The sequence below is a fragment of the Anarrhichthys ocellatus genome, unplaced genomic scaffold (assembly GCF_004355925.1).
Source record: "Anarrhichthys ocellatus isolate YVR2014 unplaced genomic scaffold, GSC_Weel_1.0 scaffold10, whole genome shotgun sequence".
Lineage (NCBI taxonomy): Eukaryota > Metazoa > Chordata > Actinopteri > Perciformes > Anarhichadidae > Anarrhichthys > Anarrhichthys ocellatus.
In genome coordinates this window covers 1,254,637-1,266,358 of record NW_022280040.1, presented here as the reverse complement: position 1 = coordinate 1,266,358, position 11,722 = coordinate 1,254,637, and the positions used below count along the sequence as shown (strand labels likewise).

The 11,722-nt window shown below is 43.9% G+C and overlaps 1 protein-coding gene across 6 annotated transcripts in view; it reads right to left on the bottom strand.

Annotated features, from left to right (window-relative positions):
* The window catches only part of zfhx4 (zinc finger homeobox 4), a 93,372-nt gene that overhangs the window by 48,352 nt on the left and 33,298 nt on the right, over positions 1 to 11,722 (bottom strand). For all 6 annotated transcript variants that reach the window (XM_031850281.1, XM_031850283.1, XM_031850282.1 and 3 more), the window contains 4 exons: positions 8,636 to 11,162; positions 8,153 to 8,371; positions 7,384 to 7,678; positions 5,121 to 5,662 (listed from right to left, as the gene is read on the bottom strand). In XM_031850281.1, coding sequence (XP_031706141.1) covers positions 5,121 to 5,662; positions 7,384 to 7,678; positions 8,153 to 8,371; positions 8,636 to 11,116 — 3,537 coding nt within the window. In that variant the 5' untranslated portion in view covers positions 11,117 to 11,162. The remainder of the gene's footprint in view (positions 1 to 5,120; positions 5,663 to 7,383; positions 7,679 to 8,152; positions 8,372 to 8,635; positions 11,163 to 11,722) is intronic.

The window sequence follows — 11,722 nt, the reverse complement described above, 5'->3', positions numbered from 1 at the left end:
AGAGAGAGAGAGAGAGAGAGAGAGAGAGAGAGAGAGAGAGAGAGAGAAAAAGAACAAGTTGTAGAAGTAAAAAATGAAGAGACATACAGACAGACAGAGAGACAACCTTTCTGGCAAAAACACTGAAGTGAATTCATTCGTCTGGTCAGGTTCACAGCGTTGAACTCTCGCCGGCTGGCTGCATCATCAGTCTCAGTGACAGAACATGAAAATCTATGTCTTGCAGTCAAGTAGCATCTAGTGTGAAGTGTCTGCAAATATTCCTTTTACAAGAGAAAGTTTTGAGGTCTGTCTGCGAGACAAGGACGCAGTGATCAAGAGCCAGTGTCTCGAACAAGCAGACATGGGCTCAAGTGGAAAATGGTAACTTGATAACCACGACTACAGTTGTATGTGAGCGCAGTTACTGTATGTGTGAGTGCATCTCTATGAATTTATGTAATACCATACCTCTGTATGCACATATGCTTTTATGTGTGTGCGTCATAAATGACGCCATGCATTTGAAATAGATCCAGTCTCCTTTTTCTATTCTGGGGACAGGCACAATGGCTTTTTATGCAAATCTATGAAAGTCAATCTCCTGTCCAGTTCCCCATCCCACACGTCCAAATGACAGTCCAATAATTTGGGCTGCATATATATAAGGCCATTTGCTTTTCAAATGAGAGTGGGCAGGGTTGACCCTTGCTAATAGCCAACGCACAGCGGTAGACTTAATATCACAGATGCATAAGCACAGCCATCTCCATCTGAGGGAGATGGAGGAGAATAAAATGTGAAGGGGGGGGGGGGCAGAGTTGGGCGATTGAAAGAAAAAAAACATGGTTGATGAAAAAAAGCCAAAAAGAAATAAGAAAAAGAAATACAAAGGAGATGATAAGGAAAATGAGAAAAGGACACTCTCCTTTTGATGCATCTATAAATCCAGCCCCCTTTCCTCTTCTTCTTCTTTTCCCTCCATCCCTCCCTCCTTCCATCACCTCCCTCATTTAATTCCCCCCACCTCTCATTTCCCGACCATGGTGTTGCCAAGAGGATCATGGGTAATGAGATGGCCTATCTGTGGCTCCCCAAGGGAGAGATAGAAAAAGAGAGAGACAATGGGAGAACGAGACAGTCAGAGACAAAACAAAGAGAGTGGGTGAGAATGGAGGGAGTGGAAAAAGTGGGAGACAGCGTCAGAAAGCGACACCTTCTATCTCTGTTCTCATTCTCTGTATGTCCCACTAACAAAGCGCTATATCCAAATGTCTCTCCTCCCTCTCTCCATCCATCTCTACCATAAACACTTGAGCATTTTATAAGCCTAAGAGTTCAAAAGAGAGCGTAAGGGGGGAAAAAAATGAAAAGAAAAACAGAGATATGGAAATGTGCAGTGGACCCCGGATGTCCATTTCCGCTTGAATTATGACGGAAAGCTGGACAGACAGACAGGGGTGGGGTGGTGGTGGCTGAGGACAGTTAAAGATTCATTCGGACAGCCATCTGAGAAACAGGTGCCATGGCCTATGAGACACAGAGTGTGTGTGTGTACGTGTGTGTGTGGTCCTTGACCATGCCACATTGACCATGAACATTCTCCACTTCTAATGACCCAGGGGCAAGCACAGCCCAGTTCTAAACCTCAAAGCTCTGTGGGGACACACACACACAAACACACATGCTCACTACAAACTAAACCCCCTACTTAGCCCTGCAGCACTTGTGAATGGCAATGACAGATTTACTCCTGTCTCCATGTGTATTAAGGCCAGTGTTTGTTATTAAGAATCATAACGAAGCCATACATCATCATACTCGATGCTAAGGCAAACATGAGCCAGGCCAGCTATGGACACGCTACGGCAACATTTAATGCAGAGCTTACCTCACAGGCGGCTAACGTACAAACGCTACATTAAAACATCTTCCATTTTGTTTTTTAAAGTGTTTCCAGGGGATAAAGATTTGCACTTTGCAGCTGTGATAATACTAAAGTACGGTTCTATGCACACTTTTACACACTAACTTAAATTTGTATCATGAGAGATAATGTGAAAAAAAACACCCAGTGCGGTAGACTCTCATTAGAAACAAACCAATCAGATTTCCTAAGTTTCCTCTCCAATAAGCAGCAAGGCGTGGGCCTCCGCTTTTTCCATATAAGGCATATGACTTCCTGCGCCACCTGCTGTGCCCTGGACACCAGATGACTTGATGTCCATGTGCTGTTAATGTCATTTTCCTCTTGCAGTTTCAAAGTCTGGAAAAAAAACACTTTCAAACTCTCAATTCCCTTTAGAAGTACTCCATTGCTGCTACAAAGCAGCCATAAAATCTCCTGAATATGCTTTTTGTTTGTATCTTCAAATGCTTTCCCATGCCATAAAGATATTCTGTGTTTCCAAAAAAACAGATGGTAAAGTCGTCAACACTCGGATCTTTTATGTGCCCCGGCCAAGCTACCTCCATCCCCATGTGCTTTTCACCTCTGCCAATACATAAAAGGAGAGGTGTTTTTCTGGTCAAATAAAGAAATTATTTTTTTTCCCTCTGCCTCTGCTCTGCTGCTCTATGCTTTATTTCGGCCTCTCTCTGCTTTAATACCACATGTCCAAGGGTAAAATAGTGGGATTTTTGCCAGAGGCATTAAAAGCGTCATCTGTGGAACAGATTTGTTGAGGCCTGTGGGGTAGGCGGGTGGGTGGGTAGATGAGGTACAGGGGTGTATGGGTGCACGGAGGGGGCATTCGGATGACTCTCACTTGACAAAGCTACAACTTTACTCCTCTGCTTTACTTATTTTTCTTGGAAAGCAAAATAGGATCTAAATTAGGAAAGCCTCTTTGTTATATTTCTGAGCTGTTGATTGATTGTACTTTTTGGTTTGTACATTTAATCATAACTGATATAAATAACTATATTTGCACGATTACATAGCTGCCAGTGTTCAACTCTTTGCCTATTGCCTCATTTTAAATCAACAACTGCCAAGAGTGGCTCAACGCTCTGAAATGTAGGCACACAGGCATACACGAAGACACACACACACACACCGATGCTAAAGTCTTCCTCTGACAGTAAGGAGAATCTGATTAGTGTGGGCTAATCAAGCTGATCCTATAGGTTAGCTATATGCGGGCCAATGTGCAAGCAGCACTGTTGTTAAGAATTCATATATTGTAAATATTTCAGTGCAATTAGTGAACAATCCCTGAGGATAGACATCTCCAACTCATCCCATGCCAAGTTCAGCCTGGCCAAATTGCCGACCAATCCTGTGTCAATACCTACATCCTGTTTAAGTCAACTACGACTGTTTTAAATAACCTTAAGAATGCCAGTGTGCTTAATCCACTCTAGGCTTGGAGCTGTAAGTAAGAATCAGACACAGATTTCTGAATAAATGCAATTCCTTTAAGATCACTGTGTAATGCAGGAACATCTTTCACAAAAGAAATATTGAAAATATGTGTGGGTCTATGGAGTAAGACACCCTTTATAAATGTAATGTTGCAGATTCCCATCTTATCTTAGTTTCTTGCATCGATGTGGACTTGAGTCACATGACTTGCATTCGAGTCAGACTCAAGTCACAAATTTGATGACTCCAGACTTTGACAAAATCAAAAAAGACTTGCAACTCGAACTTGGACTTTAACACCAATGACTTTTGACTTAACTTGGACTTAAGCCTTCAGACTTGAAAATACTTGATACCTTCCCCCAAGCCTAGAGATTAAAAAGTATTTGACTTGACTTGGGACTTGGCTCTCTTGACTTGGGAGTTTACCGGGACTTGATTGAAAATACTTGAGTCTTACTTGGGACATGCAAAACCTTGACCAAACTCTTCTGGTTTCCTGTTTCAACTTGTTGGTAACTACTGCTGAAATTTTACATCTATTCAAAAAAATAAATCACACTTTGAGAATAAGATGAAATAATTGTGAGCAAGCTTATTATTATAATACAAAAGTGGCCGGACAAGTAATACAATTGTAGTTGTATATTTTACTTTAAAAAATCAATAGGACACATTTTTACATCATCTTACTACTGTTGTCTCTACATTTAAGGCACAACATACACACCCACACAGGCATACACAAACAAACACCTCCCACTGCCAAATGTTGCGTACGGTAGTAAATAAATCCTCATTAATGTAATGCACTTGATCCTGTCCTGTAAGTCGAGGCTTCTGAAATGTAACAGTATCTTAGTAAGCTGAAGGAGACATCTGACAAACTAAATCACCTTAAATACACTGGAGAGAAGAAAGATGCCAAATATTGGTTTTGTTGGAATTTCTTTTGCAGGAACTGTTTAATGCTCAGACAGTGAAGTGTTTAATTAGTTAAGTTGTATGAGTTCACTGCTCTGCTGGGTAACTAGTTTGGTAACCCTATGACAAGTCACGACTAAATATTCCCAAGCAAAAAAAAGTCCCCCTATCGTGTTTGTCTGCAGATACTGTGTGAATGTGTACATAAATGATCACATGAACGTCTGTTTCTGGAAACATTAATCATGAAATCTATTTAATAAAATAAGCTTATATATGTGTATACTTTCATAACAAAGTAGTAGAAGTAATAGTTTTTACATTAATTAAAAATACAACTATTATATACATTTTATATATGTTTCTTTAAGTTATCAATAGAATGTGATCTACTTTAAATGTTTAAACTGAAGTCATTATAGACTCTGTCCTCCTATTATGAAAGCACATTCTTGAATTATTACAGAATTATTTACAGCTGGAAAAAAACAAGCTGAACGGACAGCTGAAGATAATCAAAACTTTCAAACATTTTAAACTTGCTGACAGTACGTGACTTGTGTATAATTAACAGTAACAGTAGAGCCAGCTGGTCATATACCCATATCCGATGGAAATCATCCTGGGTGCTCTACCAGTGACCTTTTCCATCTCGGTCATTCCATTCTCATGGGAAACTTATATCCATGTGACAGTGCAGTTAACAGGATGGGGCAAATTCTTTGTAAACAAAAACATGTCCTTTTTGAATAATCTGACCTTAAAATGAATGGCGTTCCCCTGAGTTGCATACCAGTAAGAATGCTATATATAATGTCAGTGACTGACAAAAATAATAATGTGTTTTTACCTTATAGAGGCGGATGGCAGCCTCATGCCTCTGGTTGGTGGCATGTAGTCTCAGTTTGTCCACGCTGTTGCTGTAGTAGTCACAGGCATTGCACTTGAGGTGCACGGGGTTGCCAATGGCCACACACTTTAATCTCCACTGGTTGGCTTTGCCTCCCTCCTTGATGTGGGCCACCAGCTGGTGCTTCTGCATGTGCTTGTCTGTCTTGCAGTGCAGCTGAAAGTTGGCCTTAAGCTGGGTGTTGTAGCTGCAGAGCTTGCACTGGTAGACGTCGCCAACCACGCAGCGCCACTCCTCTTCGGGCAAAGAACGCTCGGCATTGACATGGGCGTTGAGAGCCTCCAGGTTGTCCGTGGAGTAGCAGTTGCACACAGCACACTGGTAGAGGCGCAGTGAGGGGTCGTTGATAGGTGGAGACAAGGAGGAGAGGGAGGGGTCTGATGAGGACATACCCCCCATTCCACCAGAGGACACCAGGGATAGATCGTCTGCCATCAGTTGACCACTGGCAAGACGCAACTCCGCTGATAGGTCACTATTCACTGTGGAGAATATTAGTGAGAAAGTAGGTTAGACAGCAAAGAGGAATGCCAAAAAGGTGTTTAAAACCTAGGGCTCTCATAAGGATTACATACATGGAAGCATAGAAGTATAATATGAAGTATAATATGTCAGATAGAAGGCAGGCAGTATGTACAAAAAGAAGAATGATACAAAAAAACAAAGAGGTATGACAGAAAGACAAAGCTCGGATGAAAATGAAAGGCTGGCATGCATAGGGAGGGATAAAGGAGAGAAAAAGCTCTTTTAATGAAATTAAGTGTGGAGAGAAAAGTGAGTCCTCGGTGCAGGCCTCTCTCACACAAAAGGATTTGATAAAATAAAGCCTCACAGAGGGCTAGGGCTCCTTACAAAGTCTCATCTATAAAAAAAACCCTAATAGGATTGAATCAGGATCAATTACAATCATCCTTTTCAACTTGCTAACTCGCTCATCAGGTAGCTTTAATTACTGCTCTCAGCAATGGTGGGACAACGGTTTTAGGGCTCCAGGCTTTTCTCACATCCACGCAGAGATTTGAAAAGCTGATCAATGCATTGTACAAGTTTTCTCTTTCTTCTGCCCGCCCACCCTGAAAAAAAAAAAAAAAGATCTGCCATTCATAGAAATGTAATTAACTCTTTCGTTTGATCCCTTCATTGTCTCTCGATGCATGTTACCAAAGCTAATCATGTCATTTTTCAGATAATATCTCAACACTGTGATTGGGAGCACAGAGGATCTAACAATTATGAATCATTTGAAATTTTTTTTTTCTTTTCTGCTTTTTTCACAGTATAATCCCCCAATTAGTGGATGACTAGATGAGTGTTTGTGTGGCGGTGTGTGCTGGTTTTAAAAAAAACTTTTACCTGAATGAGATGTTAAATGTGAGATGGAATTTAAAATGTGTCTATCTAAATAGTGTCTATGCATGTAACCATGTATATTCATCCTTCATGTATGTGTGCATGTTTGTTTGAGTTGAATTAATAAATATCCTGCTCACACCATCTAAACCTATGTACAGCTGTGCTCACTATGGGGAGCTGTCTGTTATCAGTGTAATTCACTGAGAGTACATCTGCTGGCTGGGCTGTGACCTCCACACTAGAAGAGGGAGTGGGTGTGTAACACTACAGGGTCATTGTTAAATCTCTCTCACTCCTACGGGAATCCGCTTCCTGCTGTGTGAGAGTGTGTGTATGTGTGTGTATATGAGTGTGAGTCCTCTCCAGGGTGAGCAAAGGTGGGGTGGGCTGTGTATGGGGAGGGATTAAGCTGATTTAAGAAAATGACAAATGAAAGATTAAGAATAATTCTCATGTGGCTTCTCATAATCATTTTTTAATCAGTGAGAGGGGTCAAAGAAAGGAGACAATGACAGAGGGACAATATGAGAGCAGAGATATGAGAGAGGGTGTGGAGAGGGGGGCAAGGTAAAAAGGATGGGAGCAGAAAAATAAAAGGTTAGAGGGAATGAAGAAAAATGAAGAGCAACAAAGGAAAGGCGTGGAGAATACCCAGATGGCATCAGATATATGAGACAAAACACATAGAAATGACAGTGAAAGTTGAGCAGAAGAAATTTAAAAAAAAGAAGCTTGAGGGCAAATAAATCAAAAAGCCAAATAATTTGTCACACCCTCAGCAGAAATAAAGAACGTTTTAATTGACTATGAGGTAAAACTAATATTTAATTTCAATTCTGGTATCACTCACCTAGACCAGATCCAAGAGCTGCTGCGGTTGCAGGATCTAGCTGGAATGGGTTAATCATCATCTGAGCATCTGGGCCACTGCTGCCTGCTGGACTCTCCAGTTTTACACCTGCCAGGCCCATGTTTTGAGCCAGGTAGTATTGGTAGAGCTCTGCCTCAGCTGGGGCCAGGCCCATATGGAGGCTGTGTTGGATCTGCTTCATGTTCTGCTGCAGCAGCATCATGTTGTGCATGTGTTTCTCGCTAGTCATATGGATTCGCAAGTTCCGTGCAACATTGGTCTCATAGTCACACACCTGTTGAAAGCAAGATGGGATACATTTTACTTTTAAGGGCGTCTGACTATGCTAGTTTCTTCATCAAAGCATTGTTTTACACTTCAAATAAAATCATAATTCACTATATAATTAATTGTCATTAAAACACAAATATACTACATATTATATTACATTCAAAATGGGCATTGAAAACAACTAAAGCAAAAACAACAGCAAAATCTTAATATCTAATCCACAGAAAAACATAAGATGCAAGCATTTTAGTAATGCAGTCTTAATGATGAATTTCTTTTGGTTCTACAATATTTGGAGATAATGCTAGAATGTGTGAAAAATTCTGTATTATATTAACTAGAAATCAGATGATGTGCCCAAGAAAAAGAATAGACATAGTGACGCAAATGGAAATAACTGGCTTATTGTTTAGACATTGAAAGAAGCAAATTGGTATGTAGCTACCACAGCAGTACAATGACACTGTTGTTTCATTACCTCACAGCGCCAAGTGGGCTTCTGTTTGGGCTTTGATGGCGAGGGTGCACCGCAGCCTCCACCAAGGCTGGCACTGGGTATAGGATTGGCATGGGTATGGTTGTGGTTGTATTGTACCTCAGTGCCACCGTTCTGGATCGTTTGTACGTTGTTCAAATGCTTGTCTGACTGCATGTGGATGCTTAGGTTGCCTTTGGTGGTGGTTGAGTAGTTGCATACCTAAAAGGGAAGAATTAATACAGGGTATGATATGCATACTATGCTTGTATATTGCATATATATTGCTACAAATTATGGTATACTGTTTCTATTAGCATATGTCCACAAAACCGAGTGATTCGTTTTTGTTAAATCAAGGATCGAAGTTGGCTTATAAAGCCCATCCCATTAAAAACAAAATTATGGTAAATTGGACATTTTTTAAAGACAAGAAAGACGAGCATAAACAGAAGTCCATAGAGATGAAAAATAAGATAGACAGACCTCACAGCGGAAAGGCTTGTATCCACAGGTATAGCTTTCGCCTCTGGCTAAACGAGGGTGAGGCTGTCCTGTGCGGCAGTACGCACATGATCCACCAGACTCTGGATGTTTCTCCTTCATGTGGGCGTCCAGCGTCTGCTGGTACTTGTAGTGCCAGTTACACTTGGGACACTTCAGCGTCTTGCAGGAGTTCCGTGAATGCATCATTGTCATATGCCCTCCCAGGGACCGTGAAGATCCCAAGACCGTGTCACACTTGGGGCACTCCACCCCACTACCTGGGGACCCTTCACCTGGACCAGGGGTACCAGGTGTCCCTGGAGTTCCAGGCATACTGGGATTTCCTGTGTGTTGATGCAGAGGTCCAGGACTCTCATCATCTCTGCGCAACATCATCATGTCAAGGGGGTGGAAGGATGGCGACGACCCATCCTGTCCTGTCAGAGCTTCAATGGTTGAGTCGTTGCTGCTCTCCCGCTCTCTGGCTGCTGCCAGGGCTGTGGACAGGCAGCTCTTCTCCATCTCCAGCTTCTCACAAGCAGGCAGGAAGGAAGAGGAGGTGGATGCAGGGCCTTTGCTGTCACTGTTTAACTTTAGCACACTGTTGGAAAGGGGGGAAATACTTTGGTTTAAGATAGGGAAATCTTTGCTACTGGTGCTATCACCCCGCTGGCCTTCCATCGCCATGGTCTGTTCCTCCTCCTCATCTGCCTCCATTTCTACTCCACCACCATTGGAGTAAGCATCCTCATCCTGCTCTGGACTTTCTCCTCCAGCTGCACTGGGCTCACGCTTGACATGCGGGTACTGGCTCAGGTCCGGCCCATTGGGTTGCAAAGTGCATGTGTCCCTAAGGTGGCCCCTGCAGTCACTATCAGAGTTCTGACCTACCAGGTTGCCAACAGTGGCAGCAGCAGAACTCCCGCTGGGGGTTCTGTGGGCACCAGTCCCTCCCCCGAGGTTTGGGTTGGTCTCAGCCTTTGGCATGGTTTGGGTTCTGGGGATTTGGTCATTGGAGAAGCTGCTGGCACTACCCTTCAGGAAGGCAAAACCTGCCTGAAGCGAATCGGTACTCTCGCCACTACTGTGGAAAGCGTTCCACAAGCCGCGGAGCCCCGTGTCTGGCCCGAGGAAGTTGGCAGGTGTGGGAAATTGGGGTAGCACAGAGTTGGGGGGGTTTTTTGGTTCCAGAAAGCTTATAAGAGGTTCTTTGTCCTTGCCGATGCCCTGGATGATGGCAGAGACGTGCTTGTTGCTCAGCAGCTTCTGCTCCTGATCATTCAGGGTCATACGGTGGTCATGGACAGCATGTGTCACAAAGGAACGGCTGTAGCCAAAAGACAGCTTGCACAGGAAACACATCAGCACAGGCTTCCGCCGCCCATCGGCCACACAGCCCTCAAACTTGGACAAGTCCACATTGTTGGGGACATCTTTGGACACACAGGAGTTTTTGGCTGCACCATCCGCCTTCAGATAGTCTTTGTCATTCTTGTGGCGGAGGTCATAGACACGAAAACTGTGCAACACGGGACCAGTGCCCGCCAGCCCTCCAGCTGAGGTATTTGGGAAGGAGGGGTGGTCAGCCACTAGGGGGTTGTTACCCAGGGATGAAGCGATGTGGAAAGTATTGATGATCTGGGGGTAGAAGGACATGGGTGCAGTGGGCTGCTCCAACCGCTCTCCCCCTGGGCTCAGGCCACTCTGTCCACTGCTGACCTGGGCATTGGGGAAGGTCTGGGGGGACAACAGGCCCCTGAATTCGAGAGGCCTAGAGTGCCCCCCCTGGTTGCCACACTGCTCTTTGGCGTCCTCCAGGATGAAGGCAGAGCCATCAGGCTGGTAGATGATCTCGCCGCTCAGGTTCTCCACATCACTATCTTCTTCCATCTCCATCTCACTGTTCATTTCCCCTACTTCTGCAGAACCCATCTCACGCTCTCCTTCATCTTCACTCTCCTCCCCTAGCATCCCTTCAACCTCCTCACCCTCCTCATGACCTCCAGTGGTAGGCAGACGGGCATTGGGGCAGTGGTGCTCCATGTATTTTTGTAAACTGGAGAAGGAACTAGAACATTCGTTGCAGGGGATCTCCTTTGCCGGTGCCACGGGAGATGTGGCAGGGGCAGAACAGTCCGAACCCAAAGCTGCTCCTCCTCCTGGTAAAGTCCCGGTAACACTCCCTTTGTTACCGGTAGTAAAGCTTTCTCTCCGACTCTGTTCAGGTACAGGGTCGGTGGTTGCACTGACATTGGTGGGGGTAGAAGAAGACCTCAGCGGGCTCACAGCAGGCTCTCCAAGGCCATTCTCTGGCTCTCCAATGGCAGCAGGCGACAATTGGTTGTTGTTGGCGTTGTTGCTGTTGGCGACACTGGGCTCCATGGCAATGACGGAGTTGTCCTCAGCAGCAGCGTCCAGCCTCTGGCCACCATGTTCCTGCTGCCGTGATGACACCATAGGGGGAGAGTCACAAGTTGCCATGACGACCACTACATAGGGATCTCATCTCATCCAGCCTAACAGGGACCTGAGTTGGGAAAGACAATAGGGATTTAGTAAATGGTGTTCAACAGCAGATAATATTGGCTAATTCCAAACCACCGTTAACTTTGTTGCAATTATCTCCAACTCACTCTCACCCGACATTCGACCTAGTACTAACTGTGTTGTTGCCAACCTCATTTGAATCAGATTGATTTCTCTAGCACAGGTTGGTGATTTCAATATCGCATATGCAACAAAACAACATGCCAGTTACCTACCAGAAAAAAATGAAGTAGCTGGCACCATGACAATTTTTAAAAAGAGGAGAAAAACAATATTAACTGCTCCTGCATGCATCTTTGTCTTATAACTGGAAAGACTGAGATTACTTGTCACAGGAAAAAACAACAACATCCTGAACAAAAGTTTCATCTCTTATTGGCCCCAGGAACCAGAGCTTGGAAACAGGGTAAATAAATGAACGACGTAGCTTCCACGACAGCCGGCAGTAGGGAAGTTTATAGGAATAACTCAATTGTCTAGTAAATAGACTCTTTGATCGACATACCACTGTACAACACTGGAAGCAGTTTCGCCTCTGTT